This window comes from Alternaria burnsii, assembly GCF_013036055.1.
Source record: "Alternaria burnsii strain CBS107.38 chromosome Unknown 744, whole genome shotgun sequence".
Taxonomy (NCBI): Eukaryota; Fungi; Ascomycota; class Dothideomycetes; order Pleosporales; family Pleosporaceae; genus Alternaria; species Alternaria burnsii.
Window position 1 is genome coordinate 184,911 of NW_024066119.1, and position 23,609 is coordinate 208,519.

General features: G+C 52.1%; 1 protein-coding gene across 1 annotated transcript; it reads right to left on the minus strand.

Moving 5' to 3' along the window:
- Nucleotides 1–725: 725 nt before the first annotated feature.
- GT037_008538 (nonribosomal peptide synthase) lies at nt 726–22,765 on the minus strand (the record flags this gene model as incomplete). Its single annotated transcript, XM_038933585.1, has 8 exons — nt 726–6,472; nt 6,522–10,673; nt 10,727–18,191; nt 18,244–19,675; nt 19,746–21,217; nt 21,268–21,458; nt 21,550–22,179; nt 22,291–22,765. 8 exons carry the CDS (start codon nt 22,763–22,765, stop codon nt 726–728), a joined length of 21,564 nt encoding a protein of 7,187 aa, XP_038783550.1.
- Nucleotides 22,766–23,609: the final 844 nt, after the last annotated feature.

The window sequence follows — 23,609 nt, forward strand, 5'->3', positions numbered from 1 at the left end:
GATGCAAACCTTCACTGATCGCACAGGTAATTCTGACAAGCGCAGCCTCCGCGCCGTCCCATTCTTCATGCAGTTTTTCTCAGCAACCACAACACGAACTTGACCTGCAACTCACATATCGAAACCAAGACTGAATGTCGTTTTATAACATTTACCCTGACATAGCCATCGACTATGCGGTATGCAACACATGCAGTGTTGAAGCCTTTACATGGCTAGCCGATGTTTTTGATTGTCCTGTATGTGGTAGCGGTAATCGCGCATATCGTCACTACACGGATGACGAGATCAATACGAGTTGCACGAAGGTAGAAATCCAGAGCATGATGAAGAAAGACTACTCCGATGAGGTTTGGCGGCTCTTTGTAAGCGTAGACAGAAGGAATGGGTGGTTGCGGAAGCATACTATAGTACCAATATGTGGGAAGAAGAGGAAACGTTCGCTAAGCGATGTCGGAGGGCGAGAGAGGCAGCAGAAGATTTTTGCATGCACAACACGGTTGACATAAAGACCGGATGCTACATTGACATGTATAGCGTAAGGAAATTTATTTCATGATGTGAGTGCACTACAAATTCGAACGCTGACGCCAAACGCCCAGGATGTTCAAAAATACTGACAGCATACAAAGGAGATAACAAAAACAAGTGGGCGCTGATGACGAGCTATACACGAACAGCCTACAACAACCAAACCCATGTGAACCATTACCGCGTTGCGTCGATTACAAAGCTTGAGAGCTCTTCGTCCTCTTGAATCCAATCCTCTTAGCGAGTGATCCAAAACTGCTAGCCCTCCTTTCTTTGTCTTTCGTCTTCTCCTCAACTCCGATTCTCGCCTTGGCCTTCTCCCCCCAAGGGTTCTGCATCTCTTTCTCTATCTGCTTCTTACGCTCTACAGCGAGTATGCTCACTTGATCGACGAACACGGACTTGTCGAGCAAATCTTCGACCCTGACCTTGAGCCCGTCTTGGTCGAGAATCGATGCAACTTGTGCCAAACCCATGATGTCGCCACCCAGCTGGAAAAAGTCGGAGCCAAGCTCTATGGGTATCGGGGAGCCATGCTCATCATGCAGAATCTGCTCCCAGGCCGATCGCAGAGTCGAGGCGAGGGTAGTAGTCTCGTGACGCGAGAGGCCTGTGTCGGTTGGCAAAGAGACAGGCTGCTTCTCTGTGGACTTCTTGCGCATCTTTTCCGAGTTGACAGTGGTCGAGCTATGGGAGCTGAGTTCTGAGGGGGATGGGAGTAGGCTATGCGGATCCTCCGAGAAGGCGGCAACATTGGCGCACAGCATATCGAATGCGTGTTGGGCAAACTCTGCAGTAATGGTGCTGTTCGGGGCGTACGTCAAAGTGACATCCATTTGGTTACCACGAGATGTTGTATGGATGGAGAAGTCTGCAAAATCTTCTTGTGAGCCCACGGCGCCGATTGTGTACTCGATACCGCCTAGCTGCATAGTTGGTCGATCATCCTGTATGTTCTGGTCATGTTGCAGGACGCTCGAAAAGTTTGTCCAATCGGGCCACTCTGTGCAGTGTCGTGTGATCTCGCGGAAGCCGAGAGACTCAAACGGCATGTTCGCGATTTGCTGATCTTGGATGAACTTGAGAAGATCCATCACAGTCCATTCAGGACGGTATACAATGCGAACAGGTACCATGTTCAAGCAGGGCCCGACGATGTTCTCGACGTTGGCAACACCGCCGTTGCGACCTGATATGACATGACCAAAAACGATGTCAGCCTTGCTTACAAGGCGCGAGAGAGTCGAAGCCCAAGCAGCCTTGGCTACTGTCGCGCTGGTGATGTTGACACCTTTCAGCTTTGGCGCATTGACTCTCTTCTCCAATGTGATTGATTGACCAGCTGAGCGCTGGTAGTTGGGACCGAATCGGTTCACGATTTCGGTCATCTTGGAACCACGAAGCACTTCTTTCCAGTGGTCGTGGGCACCGGATACGGCCTTTGTAGTTTCCCGTACAAAATTACCGAAGCTTGGAGCAGACGAGACAGGAAGGCCGTTGTACCCATCTTGGAGCGCGCCCAGAATTTTTGACATGCACACTCCGTCGTACTGGGCGTGAGACAGTCGCATAAAGATACGGTATCGTCCCGTTTGCTTTTGCTTTGCAACGACGAACTGGATGAACGCTTCGCCGAGCCTTGGTCCATTCTCACGGTCCTTCTGTCGCAGGTCTGTGGTAAAGGTTTCGATGTCGTCGTCTGTTTGGTTGTAGATGAACTCGGGTTGAAGTTTACGCAACACCACCTGGAGAAAGCGGTCACCGTACGGGACGAACACAGTGCGGAGAATGTCAAAGGCTTGTACCATGCGGTAGGCAGCTTGCTTCAACTTGCGAAGATCGAGTGGTCCATCGCCATCAAGGTAAAAGTAGTTGAGCATCCATTTAGACTCCATGAGGGTGCCGGTGATAGCAAGAGATTGGAAGTCGGTGACGGGGAACACATCAGAGATGCCTCCCTTGAATACTTGCACCTTCGAAATAACGCTATCAACGTTGGGATCGCCAAGCATCGATACGGATCTGTTCGTAGAGCTCTCAACTCCTTCCTGGATTGTGTGCGTGGCTAGCGACTTCTGGCTCACTTTGCGGTCGGCGGTCGGCCTCGTTTGGTTCGCCGTAAGCCCTTGCCATCTCTTGAACATTGTTGAATCACGGTTGTCCAGCTCTGATTCGGCAGGGATTTCGCTAGGAGCCATGCTCTTAGTGTCGGCGTTGGGATCCGACACGATATCCTGGAATTCACTCCAGATTGATGGGGCTCTGTCGTGAAGGCGAGACCTCGACTGACCTCCAACACTCCTGCCTGCCACTGATCCGCCGCCGGCCCGAGACATGACCTCGTCAATGACTTCGCCAGCAACACGCACGACCCGAGCCATGTCGGCGAATGTCGGGTTTTTGAAGACATCGGCCACGGTCATCGACAGACCCTCCTCTCTCGCAGCCCCAACTAGGCGCATAGCAATGATACTGTCGCCTCCGAGTTGGAAAAAGCTGTCATCCTGCTCGATGGTTTCTTCTACCATTTCCAGCAACTCGCTCCACAAAGTCAGAAGCTTCTTTTCCACGAAGTCTGGTGCAACTTTGGTAGAGGCCTCGGTAGCCAGCACACCCAGAGTGGCGACCATATCAGCTGCCGTCTGGATCCTATTGTCCGCATTACTGGCGATGCTCATCGCACGGCGTGAACGTATGGATGCTGCTCTTGTGGAACCTGTTTCATCGATACTTGGTCGTCCACGTTGAGACATAGAAGTCCTTCTTGTAAGCATGCCCGTCATTTGCGTGGTCATCTGATCGATTGTGGCAGATGTGGGTTCGGTAGGTAGCTTGTTCTGCGCTACGATCTGCTCGACAATCTGAGGGACCATCTCGCTGACAATGGACCTGATGAGACTGCTCCAATCAGGTGTTTCAGCTGGAAGTGGTGGTGCTGGAGCGAGATCAGGGAATGTGATTCTTGGTGTGCGAGGTGGTGAGGTTGACCCACTGGAAATACTCGAGCTGGACCTGAGAATCGAAGGACGGGGCTTGGGTAAGTTGAGACGTGAGGGCGCAGGTTGCGCAGGTTTACCCTTGACGATAACATCTAGCTCTGCAACAGTTTGCTTTGCGTTGTTCAAGGCTTGCACCAGAATCTTTCCCATGAGAGCGGAAACGTTCTTGGCTTCACCGTCGGTTACAGCATCACTCCAGTAAGTGAAGCGCACCCCTTCATCGTCGCGAGTGGCATCGATATTGACCGTGATAGCAAACTCGCTGGGATCGTGGCCATCAAGCTGCTCAAACTCAATACCAGAGTCGTCTGATGTGGGCTCTTCGGCACTCGAACGTCTTTGAATCGAAACAGCAGTGTTGAAGAGCGACTTCCCTGATAGTCCGAGATCATGCTGGAATTGGGCAAGCGAGCAATGCTGATGAGGCATGGACTCGACAAAATCAGACTGCACCTTTTCAACGATCTCGAGGAGCGACGTAGCCGGTTTCAATTCGATACGAGAAACCAACATGTTGATGAAAGCGCCGACAGCGCTCTCGATTCTATCGATCGGTACGTTCCTTCCCGAGGTAAGATAGCCGTAGCACACGTCAGAGGAGTTGGTGTAGGATCGGAGAACTAGAGCCCAAGCTGCAAGAAGGATATTGGCAATAGTAACGTTGCTGCTCTCCGCAAGCTCATGAAGCTCGTCAAAACGGGTGAAACGCATATCCAGGGATCGGAGCTGTCTTGGTTTGCTTGGGTCCCGAGGTGTGGTCGGGAAGTAGCACGGGCTAACTCCGCGAAGCTTGGCCTTCCAGTATGCTACCGCATCATCCGCTGGAAGTGCACGCAAGTACTTGATGTAATCGCTATATAGAGGGCCTTCTTCAGATAGACGCCCTTCATATGCTTCCTGGAGATCCTGACCAATGACGCCCAGAGAGCCTCCATCGATGACGGCGTGATTGACAATGACCTTGACAAAGATCTTTCCCGAGGAGGTTTGAATGACCGCGGCTTGGTGCGGAAGAACGGGCTTCTTCTTTCCGTTGAGAGAGCTATGCTTGATTGACTCGAGTAGAGCCGTCAGTTCAGCATCGGCACACTTGTAGGTAACAATGCCGGAATCGGGATTCTTCACAACAATCTGATCGAAGACGCCTCCCTTGCAGACACTGTCAATGAAGATGGTGCGCAAAGCTGGGTGACGGGCCACGACTTGCTTCCATCCATCCACAACCTTGCTGGCATTGACTGGCCCTCGCTTAGACCTGACTTCGAATGTTGTTGATGACCAGTATGATTCTGGAGCCTTGATCTGACTCAAGATCATACCGTCCTGTATGGGGGAACAAGGGTACATGTCTTCTACTTGATCAAAAGAAGGAACACCAGCGTGTGGCAGAGTCTTCAGGACCCGATCAAGGCGACTGTAAGACTCTAGTGGTAGCAGTGGGAAGTCGGCCATTGTGGGTTGTGGCCCATTCGTCTTGGCCAGCTCAGTAGCAATCTCCTCCAACGTACGTTGGCACTCAGCAATCCACCGGCGAATACCTTTTTGGTTCTTCGAGTGGCGATTGTACATGAAGCTGAGCTGAATTTGACCTTCAGAGACGGAAGCGGAGATTTCAAAGAGTGCCATACGACTGGTTTTGACACCAACGTCGGATGTTTCCTCATCATCATCGCCTTCTACCTGCGCAGGCCTCAAAAGCGAATCGCTTTGTCCAGACTGTTCCTGCCGGCCAAGGTAGTTGAACAGAACTTCCATTGGCGCGTGATTCGCAAAGCGCTGTTTTCCATCATCTGTGAGATAGCGGTGTGCAAAGTAAGGCCGTCCGCTGCTTGAAACCTTGCGACGGGTATCTTTGACTTGTCGGAGCGTGTGTATGACCTCGTCCTCGTCATCACCGATAGGAATAGTGACTGGATAGATTGTCGTGAACCATCCGACGGTCCGCGACAGATCAAGGTTGCTCGCATCCCATACTTCTCGGCCATGTGATTCATTGAATAAGGTAGGGACCTTGCGGTTGATGAACACACGAGAGAACGAGTGTACAATGGCTGCCAGGAGGATGTCGACAAGGTCCGTCCTGTAAACATGGTGATTGTCGAAAGCCATGGCAGAGAGTTTCTTATTGATGAAAAACTCGTCCCTTTCGGAGTCGCCGTAAAGGTTGGGCCGTACGTCCATACCCCAAAAGGCAAAGTTCGCGGGTTCGACGACGAGCGGTTGGCTTTGCACAGCTAGTTGCTGTGATGTTTCCGAAGCATTCAAGGTCTGCATCTCGCACCAAGTTTGGAAGGGTAGACCCCTTGGAAGTGGTTTGACTGGGCCCGATGCAAGGAGGTCTTCCAAGTCGCCAAGCAGGATCCCCCAGCTTACAACATCTATAACGAGATGGTGAGCGGCCATGAAGAGCATCTGATGGCCCTTCAGATTGAAAAGGTCTACTGCAAAGACTGGCCCGGTGTAGATGTCCAGGCTCTTTTGCGTATCCGAAATGATAGCCCCAGCAGCAGAAGCGCTCGGAACGTCGTGTGCCGTGAAAGCGTATGATCCAGGAACTTTCGACATCACGAGCTGCTCCCATTGCCCACCATCCTTCTTGGAAAACCGTGCACGTAGCATAGAATGGCATCCGACGATTGAATCGAAAGCACGTTGTATCACAGCCGGCTCTACGTATTGCGAGATGCGCAGCGTCGATGACTGGTTGAAGTGTGTACTGCTCTCAATTCTGCCGGTCTCGACATAGAACCGCTGGATGGGAGAGAGTGGGAATGGTTGATCGGTCTGCTCTTTCTCATGGTCCAAGACGACCACAGATTTGACATCAGCCGCTAGGTGAGAGAGGGATTTGGCGCGTAGGACTTGGTTCAAGGTGAGGTTGATGCCTTCACTTCTGCACTTTGCAAGAAGCTTCATTGCAGAAATTGAGTCACCTCCGTGTGCTGATGAATGTTAGTGAGGTACAAGGTGACTGATTTTCAGGATACTCACATAGCCAGGATTTGGACGGCTTGACATCTTCGACAGGGCAGTCCAATACTTTCGCCCATATGCCTCGAAGAACCGTAAGTGCGGCAGCACCAGCTCCTTCCACTTCCTCAACAAGTTCAGCTCCCATGATTCGCTGGTAGGTAGCCTCATCCATTCCCTCCAACCACAAGCCAACTTGTTTCTTGTCCAACTTGGTGGAAGCTAAAGCTGGAATACGAGGTACGGCAATCCAAATGGATGGTACCATGTACGACGGTACCAGATCAGCCAACCTTTCTCTTGCATGATTTATCCGCGAGAGCGTCTCCGTGTCTGAAAGGACCATACGCCAGTCCGAGCCGGCGTTCGAAACGGCCGTTCCAGGAAAGCTAACGACGACCGTGAGTTTCTTGGTGCAAGGTCCGATCTTGGGTAGCTGCACTACCACCTGGTGGACGTTATCATCCGCATGCACGTTTGCTTCAATCTCGTCAAGCTCGATTCGTTGACCAGCGAGCTTGATTTGATTGTCCCTTCTCCCAATGTATTCAATAGAACCATCGGCAGTGTACTGAACAAGATCTCCGGTACGATAAATTCGGGATCCACTACTCGAAGAAAATTCCTTCAAGAACGCTGGGGCTTCTATGAATGCCTCTGCAGTACGATCAGGGTCATTTAGATAACCTCGAGCAAGCAACGGCCCCTCTAGACACAGTTCGGCGGTGGCCCCGATAGGTGCTAGCTCGTGAGGGTTATCAGAGTTGGTGAGCCAAGCCCGACCACTCTTTAGGGCGTGCCCGATGTTTGCGGGATCTCGTTGCGCTGAGACGTGGTCGTTTGCGATAGCAAAGACGGTGCCCTCAGTGGGACCGTAACCGTTCTGGAGTTTGACACCGGTTGCCCATTTGGCGACAACATCAGAACTCATCGCCTCGCCACCAGCTACCAAAGTTTCCAGTGTGGGTACAGCATTCGGACCGTCCAAGGTGCTAGCTACTGATGGGGTTAAGAAGGCCCAGTCTGCGTTTAGATCCGTTACTGCCGCCGCAAGATTTGTGGTGCGCTGTTCGTCGGATGGTACGCAGATCGTTGCGCCGCGTAGAAGAACAGCAAGGGTTTCGCCGACAGAAACGTCGAACAAGAAGGAACAGAACTGGAAGACCCGAGAAGTAGGCGTAACATGGAGTCCTTCGCATATGGCAGCTGAGCTAGAAGCGATACTCTTGTGCTCGATCACGACACCCTTTGGCAATCCGGTGCTGCCAGATGTGAAGATGACGTAACAGATATTGTTGCTCTTGGCACGCTGCGACAAAGACATTGAACAGGTAGGTAATTGTCGGATTGCGGATTCGCTGACGCTGAACACATGATCGACCATTTCAACGAAACGGTGTGCGTAAGTTGGCGAGCAAACAACAATAGAAGACTTGCAAGACTCGACGATATGCAGATGTCGCGAAGCCGGGTCTGCCGGAGACAACGGAACATAGCCGGCACCAGAGATGAGGATGGCCATGATCGCCACGATGGCCCATCGAGACTTGTCTAGGCAGATGGGGATCAGACATTCGGGACCAGCACCAAGTTTCACCAACTCCTGTGCCAGTTGTGATGCCAAGGTACTGAGCTCGCTGTATGAAAGGTCACCGTCAAAGGCGGTTACGGCTGTCGCAGTAGGTTGAGATGCAACCTTCTTGAAAAAGAGTGACGGTATCGTGTCATCGATCAGCTCAGGCTCATACGCATTCCATCTGCGCACAAGCTGCTTGTCTTGGTCGCTGAGAACGTTTACATGTCGAATGTGAGTAACAGATTGGAGCTGTACCAACACTGCCTCGAACTGGTAGATGAGGCGTTGAACATGCCAAAGAGAGGTGACGTTTGCATCGAAATGGGCCAACACTTCGGTCTTTGACGAACCCATCTTACACTCAATCACCAGGGGATATGTAAAGAAGTTGCCTTGTTCTTCGTTGTCGTGAACGCTCCACATTGAGTCGGCAAGCCCTTCATTCTCCGTCTGGATGACAAGAAGATTCTGGAACTCACAAGCAGCTACCATATCATCACCGAGTGCCTTGATAGCGGAAAGACCATGATGCTGATGAGGTATCCGGTCGGTGACATTTGCCGCTATCGTGTTGAGCAAATCGCTAACGGTAGCTCCACGATCGATCTTCACTCTAGAAGGAACCGTGGTCAGAGTTGGGCCACATACGTCTGTTATACCTGCCACGGCAACGTCTCGGCCAGCCAGCGTCTCTCCGAATACCACGTCATCGCTTCCAGTATACGCGGCAATCAGTAAAGCCCAGGCAGCTCGAATGGCGTTTGCTGGTGTGACGTCCGCATTCTTGCGATGTGCAATCCTCATAGAATGCTGAAATAGCTGCCCATTTGGCGGTACATTCGTGGTGGCATGAGATGGTTGAGGGAATTGATACGCGTTGAGCCCTGTCAGGCTCTCCTTCCAGTAGAGATTCGAGTCACTGACGCTGTTGTTGCACAGGTATTCCACAAATCTGACGTATGGTGTCTGTGGCATGGCCGACGCCCCCTTGGAGTAGATCTGCTGCACGCGCTGGAGCATCAGATATATGCTCCAACCGTCATACAAAGCATGATGCAGTGTCCACACAAAGTAACGTTCTCCGGATCGTGTAGTGACCACGGTATACGCTGCAAGATGTCCGCCAAGATGCGAAGGAATCTTCGTGGCATCGCCCTTGGCGTCCTCGAGCGATTTTGCTTCTCTCCAATCGATGGGGTCTTTCTTCAGAACAGCTTGCACAAATGTACCAGATGGCATTTGTATGATTCTGGTGCGAAGAATGTCGATCTCTTGAATTGCTGACTGCCAGGCCGCCTTGAACTTCGTCATGTCCAGGGATTTTGGAAGTGCCAAGACATGCTGCGCGACATACGCACCTGCCTGCTTGATGGAGAGAGTCAATAGTGCATCTTGGAGTGAACTCGTGGGATAGGCGTCCTGTAGGTCGTCTTTGGATACTCGGCATTGTTGTACAGCTTCACTTGTTACCTCTGATCTTGTAAGGGAAGTCGGCAGTAGACCGAAAGGCTGTATGACCTTCTCAGCTTGGCTAGACTTATCAGCACGAGATCCGATCTTAGCTAGATCAGAGAGCTTCGGATTCTTGAAAATATCGATGAAGGATAGCTCCAGCTGTTCAGTGTGGGCCATTGCAACAAGACGCATGGAAGAGATGGAATCACCGCCGAGACGAACGAAGCTGTCGTCGATACCTACTGCCGAAGATGGCAGACTCAGTACCGAACAGACCGCCTTGTGGATCTTCTTCTCCGCTTCTGTGGTGGGCTTCTTCTTGTTCGCGATGCTCGTGAGTCGATACATGGCCATTGTCTCGCGGTTGAGGTTCTGTACTAAGCTGCGCAGGCGATTGCGGTCCAGCTTACCTGCCGAAGTCCAAGGCAACTTCGTGACAGGAATGAAGATGGCGGGTATCATGTACGATGGTAGTGAGCCAGCCAGGCCATTCTCAGTGTTCTTGCACATATCACGAAGGTCGTCGCTGAGCGGAAGAAGTAAATCGTCAGCAGCTGGTAAGTCGGTCGAAGCAGGTTGTACGGTTTGTTCTCCATCGACGGCTTGATCTTGAACGACGGCAAAGAACACAGCCAAGGCCTTTGCAGAGCTGGTGTTCGAAGGCGAGACGAGCTCCACTGCAGACTGCACACGCTCGGGGAAGTTCTTCCCCACGTGGAACTCGATTTCACCTAGCTCGATACGTTGACCGTTAAGCTTGATCTGGGTATCTTTGCGTCCAATGTAGTTGACCGACCCATCAGTGTTGTAGCGGACAAGATCGCCGGTCTTGTACATGCGAGCAGTCTCGAAAGGATTGTTGCTGGAGGAGATGGTCTTAGCCCAGGCTGGGTCGTTGATGAAAGCCTTCGCAGTCTTGACTTCGTCATTCAAGTACCCACGAGCAACGGTAGGTCCTTCAATGACAAGCTCGCCTACACTGCCAACAGGCATGAGCTTATCGTGATTTCGTGGATGCACGATCCAAAGTCGACATCCGCTTCCGGTACCAATAGTACCAGGCTCGGACACAATGAGCTTGTGATCCAGTGTGGACTTGTAAGCGGTAGCAGCCACCACTGAGCACTCTGTGGGTCCGTACGCTATGAATGGTCAGTATGTATCTTCACAAAAGACAGGGGCGTTGAATGCATACCGTTGATGAAACACGTGCTGCTGCCCCACTTCTTGAGAATGGGTCCGGGAAGCGCTTCACCTCCAGAGACCAACGTCTTCAGGCCTGGGACGCGCTCCGGTTCGATAGTTCCAAGAACAGAGGGAGTCAACAGCGACCAGTTAACCCTCAGCTTACGGATGGCGCCAGCAGCGTTGTTCATACGATCGTCTTCCGTTGGCACACACACGGTAGCGCCTACAGTCAGTGCGGAAAGAATTTCAATGCAGCTGGCATCGAACGTGTATGAAGCGAATTGAAAGGTGCGTGAGGTTGCGTTGATGTTCATACGACGAGTGAATGCCGCTGCACTTGTGCAAAATGCTTGATGGGGTATGATGGTCCCCTTCGGCTTGCCGGTAGTACCCGACGTGAACAGGCAGTACGCTGCATTATCGGGATTTGCTGTAGAGCGTGGCTTACTAGATGGTGGTACTCCTAGCTTTCTGATTGATCGCTGATCAACAATCACGGCTGTCTTGGCGACCTCACTTGCTTTGGTGTGGTAACCACGCGAGCAAAGCACCACTGGTGCACCGACATCCTCGATGAGTTCGCGAAGCCGGGTTTGTGGATGCTTGGGATCCAGCGGTACATATGCACCGCCTGCCTTCATGATTGCAATCATACTGATAATGGCGTATGAGGATTTCTCGAAAAGGATAGGAACGAAAGTCTCGGTGGTGACACCGATAGACTGCAGATGGACCGCTAGCTGGTTGGTGATCTTGTCGAAATCTTGGTAGGTGAACGATCCGTCCCAGCCTTCTACAGCTTTTGTCGTACGTGGCCTCGTAAGCGCCTGATCATGAATGACATCGTGCACGCAACGGCGGATGGGCGGCGGAAGCTGGGAGTTCCATTCCATGATTTGACCAAGACTGCTTTCTGTGAACACGTCCAGTTTGCCGACGGTAAGCTCACTGGCGCTACAAGCGACGATGCCGTCCAGGATCTTTTTGAAAGTCTCTGCCATGTTCTGCGCTTGGGATGGGAGGATCCTGTCCTTTGAGTAGCCGAAATCAACCGTGATACTTTGGTCGGTGACATCCGCATTGACCGTAACGATGTATTCACCGGCATCTTCAGCTTCCATATCCTCATATAAGAGAGCGGTTTCCTCCGGATCGCTCGATAAACTGCGTCTCTGGAAAGTGAAAGCCGTGTTGAACAACGAGGGAAGTTGCAGCGCATGCTGGATATCGGCAAGAGAGCAACCTTGATGTGAGAGAGCTTCTGTGGAACCTGTTTGGAGAGCCTCCAGGAGCTGGGCGATGGTCGTTTCATCAGAGAAGGATAGGCGCGAGACAACCATATTGACAAAGCAGCCCACCGCTTCATCAATGTTGCTTACGGGAATATCGCGACCGGAAGCAATCAAGCCAAACGACACATCGAAGGTGCCAACGTAGTAATGCAGGGTAAGAGCCCAAGTAAGCTGGAGCACATTCGAAAGGGTGACGCCGTTGTGTTTGCAGAAGTCCTGGACACGACTTGTGCTGCCTAGCTCTATGTCGACAGAGGCAGATTCTGGGGAGCTTGGTATACCGTCGTTGAGGGTGGGAAAGAAGCAGGGCTCGATGCCGGCAAGATGAGTCTTCCAGTAGGCAAGATCAGCATCACCAGATCTGGAAAGCAGGTAACCGATGTAGTCAGAATAAAGAGGTCCCGCATCAGCCCGGGTCAACTTCCGTGCGTATGCGCGCGCGAGATCAGCGAGTACATTGGACACCGAGGTACCATCATTAATGACATGGCTGAGCTCGAGCTTGAACCATACCTTGCCGGTCTTTGTTTTGCAGATGGTCATACGATGAGGCGGTACAGCTTCTCGGCAGTCGATCGAAGATTGATCTCGCAGAAGATTCGCAACGTGGCTATCGTCGCAGTCAGCGAGCATTTGGATCCTTCCAGCTTTCTCTTTGACTACAATCTGATCCTTGGATCCATCCTTTGCAAGGCTGTCGACAAAGATGGCCCGCAAGGCTTGGTGGCGGTGTACCACAACTTGCCATGCTTCGGCGAGACGGCGAGGGTCTATCGGTTTGCCGTCGGCAGACTGCACTTGCGAAACAGTGTGATAAGTGTAGAGCTCGGGATTGCGTGACTGTGTGTGAAGTAAACCTTGCTGCATGGGAGACGCCGGGAATATATCCTCTACGTCGGCGAGTTTGATGCCAGCTGGGAGAATTGCCGAAAGCCTGGAGGTGCCGTTGTAGAGGAGAGGCAGGTACTTGAAGTTGCTGAGGCTTTGTTCCTGTCGTACCTGTAGAAGTTCTTCCACAGCGTCCACAAGTGTCTGACGGCACTGGGCAACCCATGCACGGATCTGGGTCTGTCGCCGCATATTGCGATTCCACCCGAATGAGAGCTTGATCGCACCCTGAGACACTGCTGCCGTGATATCGAAAAGTGCGAGTCGTGGCACGTCTATCCCAACTTCGCGGGAATCCACATCGTCAAGCGCAGTGAACAGCCCGTCTTTGGTGTCTTGGCCTTGAAGCCTTCCGATGTAGTTAAAGACGGCTTCTGCCGGCCAATGACTGGCAAATCGTGTCTGCCCTTCCTCGGTCAGATTGCGATAAGCGAAGTAGGGACGTCCTTTGTCTGGGGTTCGGTTTCTGAAGTCTCGAACCCAACGAATTGTACTGATCATGTCTGTCGCCTCGTCTAAGGGGACAGGGAGATGAATAGGCGTTACAGTGGAGAACCAGCCGATGGTCCGAGACAAGTCCTGACGGTTGTTGAAGGTTTCACGACCGTGTCCCTCGTTGTGTATCGTGATAGTGGGCCTATCGGAGAAGACTTTGCGGAACGATTCGAAGAGACCGGCAATCAGGATATCGAGGGTTTCGGTAGCCAAAGCGTCCTGTGCACCGAGGAGAAGCATAGTGTCACGAGTAGATAGCTGCAGATCTTCTTCCACTACATCTCCATTGAGGTTGGGTCGACCTTCCATTCCCCAGTAGTCGAGATCTCCTGGTGTAATATCGCCGACCGGGAACACTCTCCTGGCACTCTCTTGCTTGGCCTGGAGTGACTGCTGCTGCAACCACATATGATAAGGCATGCTTTGAGGTGCTGGTTGAAGACCCTGGAGTAAACCCTGAAGATCCCCAAGGAGGATGCCCCAAGACACCACGTCGATGACTAGATGATGAGCAACAAGAGCTATAGCTTGAGAGAATGTTTCATCAACATCAAATAGCTCTACAGCAAAGGTTGGACCTTTAGTGATATCCAGGGTCGCCTGGCTGTGGTCGATGATGGGCCGCAAGGTGGCATCGTTTCCTGCTTGGGCGTGGTGGTGACGAAGTCTGAACGAGCTTGGAACATCCTTCTCGATCTGCTGTTTCCAAACGCCTGCTTCGTTCTTGAAGAAGCGCGCGCGGAGCATAGGATGCGTTTTGACGAGAACCGTAAGCGCTGATCGAAGCTCTTCAACTTCGACGTTCCTAGAAAGACGGAACAGCTCAGTCTGGTTGAAGTGGTTGTGTTTATCGCCCACAGCATTGAAAAAGACCTTCTGGATTGGCGAGATATCGAATGGCAAGTCATACTCCTTGGCTTCAGTCGCCACTTGTGAGCTCTGAGAGAGATCAACTGTAGAGGCCATAGCCGAGATGGATCTAGAGCGGATGATGTCTTGTACACTTATCGGGAACCCTTGCGCTCGGCATTGCGACGAGACTTGCATAGCGGCAATCGAGTCACCACCGAGATGTAAGAACGACTGGTTTAGACGAACATCAGCGATAGAAAGGTTCAAAACCTTGGCGAAAATCGCCTGTAGTTTCTTCTCGACGACACTCCCATTCGTGACTTCAGTATCATCCGTTCCCATTGCGGAGATCTGCCGGTATGTCGGCTGGTCCATGTCTTCGACCCACTGAAGTACACGCCTTCGATCCATCTTCCCAGACGGCATCAATGGGAACCTTTCGACAGCAATCCACAGAGATGGTATCATGTAGGCAGGTAGGCGTTCGCAGAGGCCATCTCGAATGGTTGCAATGTTGAGTGAAGCGCTTTCTTGCGGGAGGATTCGCAATTCGTTGTCGGCGTCTGTTGTCGTTACCGCCATGTTCTGGAGCGAGATGATGGCGACTAATCGCTTGGCACATGGTCCAGTCATAGGTACCGAGGCCAGGGCGCTCTGCACCATATGATCGTCCAGCAGTTTATGCTCAACTTCCGACAACTCTAGTCTTTGGCCTCGAACCTTGGTTTGTAGATCTTTGCGGCCAAGATACAGCATAGTTCCATCCTCGTTGTACTTGACCAGGTCTCCGGTCTTGTAGATTCGTATGGGTTCGCTCACAAGGCCTGTAAACCACTTCACGTGGTTCACAAAAACCTCGGCTGTCTTCTCCGGATTGTTAAGATAGCCGGCTCCGACAGCACCGCCTTCAAGCAAAAGCTCGCCGATGGCGCCGACCGGCGCAAGAGCGTGATGGTTGTTTCTCGATACAACCCATCCTCGCAACGAGACAGCTTTACCAAGATTGTTGGGTTTCGTGTGAGGCATCATAATGTTGGAAGTCGCAAGGGCGGCGCACTCGGTCGGCCCGTAGCCATTGCCGAGATTGACTTTGTCTGCCCAAGTGGCCAGATCCTGCTGCGACATGGCTTCTCCAACAAGGAACAGGGTCTCGAGTCTTGGTACCTCAGGAGGTGAGATCATGCGAACGACTGATGGGGTGATAGCTGCCCAGTTGACGTTGAATTTGTTGATAACCCCAACGAGATCGTTTGTGCGAGAAGCCTGGTCAGGCACGCATACAGTCCCACCCTGCATGAGCGTGCTGAATATCTCAATCAAGCAAGCATCGAACGTATAAGAGGCGAACTGCAGAACCCTAGATGCCTGAGAGATCTTCAGCCCCGGAGCAAATGCCGTAGAACTGGTAACCCAGTGAGTGTGATGTACCACGGCGCCCTTGGGTTTACCGGTCGATCCAGAAGTGTAAAATGCGTAAGCCGGAGAATCGTAGTGCACAGAAGGGAGACTGGGTAGACGACCAGGGAGAGTTTCAGTTGCTTGCCGGTCCACAACTACAGTACTGCATGGTATGGATTGACAGAGCTCTTGATACTGTGGGGCACAAAGGAGAAGATCGGCATCATTGTCGGAGATTATCTCGCGAAGGCGCAGTACAGGTGCTTCGAAGTCCAAGGGAACAAATGCCGCTCCTGCTTTGAGTATAGCGAGGATGGCTACGATCGTCCATCCTGACTTGTCAAAGCAGAGAGGAACAAATTGTTTCGGCTTTACACCAAGGCGGATCAGCCGATGTGCGAGTGCAGATGATCGATCGTCAAGCTCGCGGTATGACATAACACCGGTATCCCAGGCATCAATGGCGGGTGAAGTAGGGCGAAGCGCAGTTTGGTCCTCCGCAATCACACTGTGGATGCATCTAGGGATGACTGGCACTGGTTCGCTGTTCCAAGAACCGATTGTCTTGCGGTCCGCCGGGTTGACCATGTCAAGGTCATCCAGACTTCGCTCGATGTTATCGGCGCCGTTCAACTGTGTGAGAATAAAATCGAATTGTTGGACCATGCGCTGAGCCAGCCATCTCTCGACCACGCGGTCGTCGAAGAGGGCTTCAACTTGTACACCAGTCGAGTTGACCTTGCAGTTGAAGACGAAAGCATAGCTGAAGAAGTCGGTTCCAATGGTGTTGGCGCTCACCATATTCCATAGCGGGCTCTCAGCGTCAAAATCGTCACCAGATTCGATGCCCAAGAAGCTCTGGAAGTCGCACGCTATTGCAGTCTCGGAGCTGAGTTTGCTGATGTGTTGCAAACCCGCAAACTGATACGGAAGCGAAAGTGAAGACTGTTTCTGTGTCTCCTTGAGATACTCGTGCACTGTCAAAGTGCGGTTGAGTCGTAACCGGACAGGTGCGGTTGTGATGGTAGGACCGATGATAGACTCAATGCCAGGAACAGAAGCCTCACGGCCGCTGTTGGTCTCGCCCCAAATCACGTCATCTGAACCGGAATATGTTGCAAGGAGAATACCCCATGCAGCACGGATCATGGAAGGAACGGTAACCTCGAGGCCTGGATTACGGGTGAGCTGCACAGAGTGTAGCAACTGACCGTTGGCTTCCACACGGTGGTCTGGGGATGGTAGCTGAGGAAATTGTGCAGCCGTGACATTGTCGAGCTGCGAGAGCCAGAAATCATCGGACTGCTTCTGATCCAGACTGGAGATGTATTTCACGAACCGCGAGTAGGGCACAGTGGTGGAAATGCTCTGCACCTCACTGCGATAGTGGGCCTCGACTTTTCGGAACAACGCCGTCCAGCTCCAACCGTCGTAAACGGCGTGATGGGCAGTCCACACAAAGAACATGGAGTCGGTGTTCTCACCGACGAGTGTGAATGTTGTCAAAGGCGCACCGTTCTTGGTAGGAAGCTGCCTAGTGGTCTCGTTGATATCTTGGATATCGGGGAAGGATTGCCACTTTATGTCTTCCCGGATGACTACTTGCACGAAGCCATGCTCCTCGGAATATACGATACGAGTGCGCAGAGTTGCCTCGGTAGCGATGACAGCTTTCCAGGCCTCTTTGAAACGCGGAATGTCGATATCAGGTGGCAATCGGTAGATAGGCTGCACAACATAGGTTCCTGGGTCCTTGTTGGTAAGCATGACAAGACCTTCCTGGAGCTTGCTGCATGGGTAGATGTCTTCGATAGAGTCGGCAAAGACACCACATTCAGATGCAGCAAAGGCTACGATAGCCTGACGGGAGGACGCAGGAAGCATTTCCATGGGCAGAGTGTCCACCACAGACTTCGCGGCGTCATCGGATGACAGCATAATTGCAGTAGCCGCCATATCCAGCAGCTTGGGTTGAGCGAAGACATTGGCAACGTTGAGCATGACGCCATCTTTCCTCGCCGCCGTGACGAGCTTCATGGCGCTGATGGAGTCGCCACCAAGGCGGAAGAATGAATCTTCAGCACCTACTGCGCCTGCATCGATCTTCAACACCGACGCCCAGAGACGCGCCAACATGACTTCAGCGTCTCCAGCAGGCGCGCGACCGCTCTTACCTGCCAGGCGGAAAGGCGTGAGGTTCGACTCAGGAAGAGCAGCCGCCAGAGAGCGTAGCACCTTGCGGTCAAGTTTTCCGGACGTTGTCATAGGCATGCGAGTGACTGGCATGAACATGGAGGGCACGTAGTAGACAGGAAGTGCATTCGCAAGCGCGATCTCGACCTTCTTTGCAACTTTTCGTACCGACTCGCTCATCTCGCAGATTGCAGCTGGATTTTCATCCTCAGACAAGCACATGAAGGCTACAAGTGCCTTGGTCTTGTTGCTGTCGTTGAACTTGACTAATTCGACAGCCGATTTGGCGCCGGCAGGTAGGTTCAGCTTCAGATGATGTTCAATCTCGCCCAGCTCAATGCGTTGTCCATGCAGCTATGCCGGGTCAGTCCTTGATGGTTGAGTAGGAATTTAGTCTGACACTTACTTTGACCTGGGAGTCCTTCCTGCCCAAATAGATCATGTCACCATCAGAGGTGTATTGGACCAGGTCACCGGTGCAGTAAAACCTACGTCCTGTGGGACCCATGACACGAGCCCACTCAGGGTCCATGATGAATGCGGCTTGTGTCTTCTCAGTGTCGTTGAGATATCCACGGCTAAGGATAGGACCTTCGAGAATCAATTCTCCTTTGCATCCAATGGGCATCAAGCGGTCACGGTTTTCAGCATCAACAACCCATCCGATACATCCGATTGCCTTGCCGATATTAGTGGCCTCGCCCCGACCGTCGCTGAAATCCTTGAAGGCCGAGTTGATAGACGCCTCACTAGGCCCATACATTCCGACGAGGTGGACATGCTGACTCCAGAGCTCGATCAGCGCTTTCGTGAGAGGCTCCGCGCCGAGGCAGAGGCTCTTGATTGAAGGAACCTGCGCCGGCGTGAGGAGCGCCGCGACAGTTGGGGTGAGATCCATCTTGTTCGCCTTCAACCTCGCAATCGCGCCGGGAAGATCATTGACACGATCACCCTCGGAGGGAACGCATACACAGCCACCTCGCTGAAGAGTAGTGAACATCTCTTCGAGCGAGTTGTCGAACGTGTACGAAGCAAATTGGAGCATGCGCGAGTCTCGGTTGATGCCGAATTTGGAGCCGTGAGCTTCCGCACTGGTAGCTATGGCTGAGTGCTCAAGCACAACACCCTTTGGTCGCCCTGTGCTTCCACTTGTGAAGATAACAAAGACTGGGTTGTGTGGCCGAACACTAGGGCAAGCAGGGCCGTCGATCGCAGGCAAGCTTTCCAAAAATGCAGCGTCTACTACGACGATGTTGGGTACAAGTCCGTCAAACTTCTCTGCTCGCGCGGAAGTGGTGAGCACCACTTGCGCGGCAGCATCTTCGAGACGGGTCTGTAGTGCTGGGGCAGGGTGTGCTGCATCGAGTGGCACAGCGGCGCCACCGGCTTTGAGAACGGAGAGCATAGCAATGATGGCGAAAGCACTCTTGTCAAAACAGGTGGGTACGAAAACCTCAGGTCCGACACCGAGTTGAACCAAATGATGTGACAAGCGGTCTGTGACGGCTCTCAGCTGACCGTAAGTGTATTCGCCGTCGTGTGCGCATATTGCTGGTGCTTCTGGCTGAGCTTCAGCCCATCGCGCAAATATATCGTGCACACACTCGTTGATAGTTGGCGGCATGACGTTCCATTTCTGCAACTGTTGCAGATGCCTTGGGCTGAGATGATCCAAGGCCGAAATGCGACGTTTGGCGTTGAAGACAATGTTCTCAAGAGCCCGCACGAATGTATTGGCGACGTTTCTGGCCTGTACCGCAGTGAGATGATCGGTCCAGTAGTCGAGATCCACAGCCGCAGCTTCATCTCCGACCTCGATGTTCACGCTGACTGGATACCTATGCATCATGTCAGTGATGTTCCTAAAACAGTTTTGTGGTAGTGTCTTGTCGGATAGAATAAACTTACTCAGTCGGGTCATAGATCGGGCGAACCTCCCGAAGATGAACGTCTTCTTCCTGGCGGCCCTGTTCCTGAGGAAGACGACGATATGAGAGCGCAGTGTTGAAGAGACTGGCTCCAGAAAGCTCAAGCACATGCTGAACATCGGGCAGCGCTATGTGGCGATGTGGCAGGGCTTCCATGTAGTCTCTTTGTACGTCTTGGAGGATATCGAGGAGACAGCGAGATCCGTCCGAGAGATTTACGCGGCAGACGAGTGTGTTGATCAGCGGGCCGACAATCCTTTCTACGCCATGGACTTCTTCCGCATCACGCGCGGAGGTTAGATAGCCAAATGTGACATCGTTGCTTCCAATGTAGCAGCTGAGTGTCAGTGCCCATGCAGTGTGAAAGACATTCGACAAGGTGATGCCGTTGGTGTTGCAAAAGTGCTGCAAGTCGGCTAGGCTGATACTAGTGAGATCGAGGCGGATGGTGATAAGTTCCTTCGCTACAGTCTGACCAAGTCCGTCATCAAGGGTCGGGAAAGAGCAGACTTCACTACCTCCAAGATAAGATTTCCAGAATTCGAGACTGGATTCCTCGGGCTGTTTCGCAAGCCACGCGATGTAAGCGCTGTACGGGGTACCATCGAGGAGGGTTTCGCTCGCACATGCCTTCCTGAGTTCTTCGGCTAAGAGACTCATAGAATGACCGTCCATGATGGCATGGCTTATGTCCAGCGAACAGTAGGTTCTCTGATCGGTGGTCGTACAGATGGTGAAGCGGTGGTTCGGACATCGACCGTGGTTGTAGCTAACGGAGCGTTGCTCTTCGATCAACCTGATAGCATCGTTCTCGTCTGACGCCTCAAGATACACAATGTTGGCGTCGATGGACTTGAGGACGACCTGGTTGTATAGACCCTTAGCACCAACGTTCTCGATGAAGACAGTGCGCAATGCTGGATGCTGTTCGACTACCTGTTGCCAAGCACCAGCAACTGCCCCTGGCGAGATCTGTTCATTCAAGGTGGTGACCTCATGCAGAGTTGCAGCAGCATAAAACCCGGCGTCTTTGCTTTGCGAGAGGAGCAATCCCTCTTGCATTCTTGAACAAGGATAAATATCCTCCACGTCGGTGTCCAGAATACCCATGGCCGAGAGACTGTCAATCATAGTGGTGAAGCTTTCATCTGTCAAAGAAAGTAACGGGAAGTCGCTCAACGTTGGCTTAGGGTCGAGAAGTGTCAGGCCCCGGATCATGTTGGATATGGTCTTCTGGCATTCCGAGACCCATTGTTGGATGAGTGGCTGATGCTTCATATGCCGATTGAATGTGAAAGCAACCTTGAGGTGCCCTTTGAAAACAAAGGCGGAGATTTCGAAGAGACCCCATCTACAGGTTTCGTGGCCAAAGTCGGACGTGCCGCCAGCCTTGCCTGTCTCACCAGCCATGGTACCTGACGGCTGGAGTAAGGCGTCCGCCCTCTCGAGTTGCTTTGGAAGAAGTCAATGAATCAGTTGTGGCAAGCCTTCATGCAACGTACCTGGTACTGGCCGAGATAGTTGAACAAGATCTCCATGGGCCAATGAGTATCAAAAATCTCCCGGCCCTCCTCGGTAAGACATCGCCTAGCAAAATATGGACGTCCATTACCAGGAATTCGCCGTTTGAAATCCTTGATCTTTCGGACGGTATCCGTGGGATCCTTAGACGGTGACACAAGAATCGGAGACACTGGCTGGCTGTTAGCGCATTCTCAACCAAGCATCACGGATTGGTCGCATCGAGGGAGAAGTTACGGGTAACGCGGACGGAGTGTACATACGCGCTGTGAACCACCCGACAGTTCGGGTGATATCAATATCTGAGTCCCACGGCTCGCGACCGTGTCCCTCATTGAAGATAGCAGGCACAGGCCTGTCTGTAAAGACATGTGACCAAGACTGTATTAAGGATGCGAGCAAGACTTCGACCGGCTCAGTCTTGTAGGCAGTATGGCAGTTAGTCAAGAAAGCGGAACTAAGATCCTTATCCAGCTCAAAACTGGCATGGCTAGCATTGCCGTACGTATTATCTTGATGTTGAATGCCCCAGTATGTGAAGTCCATAGGAGGAACATCAACAGCTGGGAGGACTTCATCAAGTTCGAGAGACTCGGCGTGGTCACGTTGCAGCTCGGCCCACTTCTGAAAAGGAAGGGCAGGTGCAAGTAGTTGTCCACCTTTGAGGATCTCTTCAAGCTCTTCGAGCAGCAACCTCCACGTGACCAGATCGACAACCAGATGGTGACCGGTCAGAAATGCATACTGTTCTTCACCAAAATCGAAGAAGTCAGCAGCAAATAGTGGGCCAGTCACGTGGTCGAAGCATTGCTGCGAGTCTGCAATCTGAGTGTCGATCTGAGCTTGTGATGTTACAGCCAAATGACGAAAGCGATAAGAGCCTTCGATATCGTCTAGGGTCACAGTCAGCAACAGGCAAACAATTTACGTCCCCTGGCGAGATAATATACAACGATGTGAAGATCGGAACATTGACCGATATGTGGTCATGCAGGCTGACTTACTTGTGAGACGTTGTTGCCATCCATGTTCAGGCGATTGAGTGAACCTTGCTCGCAGCATGGAGTGGCGTGTCACGAGTTGTTGCACTGCCGATTGGAAATCGCCGGCATCGGTCTTACGTGCCACTCGGAGATAAAAAGATTGGTTGAAATGGCCGTTTGTATTCGGACGTTTGAAAAATAGTGACTGGATGGGTGAGAGATCGAAATCCTCGTCAAAGTATTCCTCATGGTCGTAGGCTGAGTTCCCGACTTCTTTGACTGCGGCCGATAACTGTGTGATGGACCTGCTGCGCAAGACCTCTTGAACGCCAAGACTCATGCCTTCTTTGCGACATTGACCGACGACCTGCATAGCAGAGATGGAGTCTCCTCCTATCGACAGGAAGGATTGATCCAGAGGAACATGAGGTAAGTTGAGGACATGAGCCCAGATAGCTTGTAGGCTCTCCTCGACGTTACTGATTGTTGATGACATCTTGGGAAGAGCGTGGTTCCTAGCGAACGATACGTGAGCAAATGGATATGGTGGTTAGTGACAAAAGTGATGCTACGTAAAGGCATGGACCGTGTTAAAGGGTCCCTCCGACGCAGTCGCGCGCGACGACATCGTCACCAGCAAAAGAGGCAGCCACGGGAAACCGAGAAGCCACTTACCAAGATCGAATGTATTGTGCGTCACGAAACTGTGGATTAGCGACGATATGGTCAAATTCACGTACCGTATTTTACAGCTCTTGTTGCAAGCGAAAGGGATGGAAAATGCACAAGTGGCTTTTGTTCAGCTAGTAGAACAGAATTGGCATGGAAATCAAGAGATTCTAGAATCAATCACACCGAAATTCCTGGGATGAAAATGGTGGAAAGTCTCAGTACGGGCCTCAAGTTCAGCTCCTGCATATACCGCCTGGGATCGCCCCTCGGAGGCAGGGACGGATACTCCTGAATCCCTAACCACCTAATACGGGGGTAACTGCATTGCGGTGAAATCATTACATGTTATTCTTGTCTGTTTCAAGCCACATGGTCTGGAGAAGCATGGTATGCGAAGGCGAACAGCCGGTGCCTGCAGACAGGCATTGTCTTCGAGAACGAAGAAGCACTAAGTGCAAGGGCCTGCACGCGGCCATGATCAGATGGGAGATGTATGTGATTGGTGACGCCCGCGGAGTACAAACGAAGGAGACCACCAGGACGGATGGCGGTGGACACTATGGCAGGTTTCTTTTCGAGTTGCACCAAAAGTAGTGCGGACCGATATGCTCGAGGCGAAAAAGCAATAGGCGGCTCCTTAGTCGCTGGAGGCCACGATCGCCATGGAG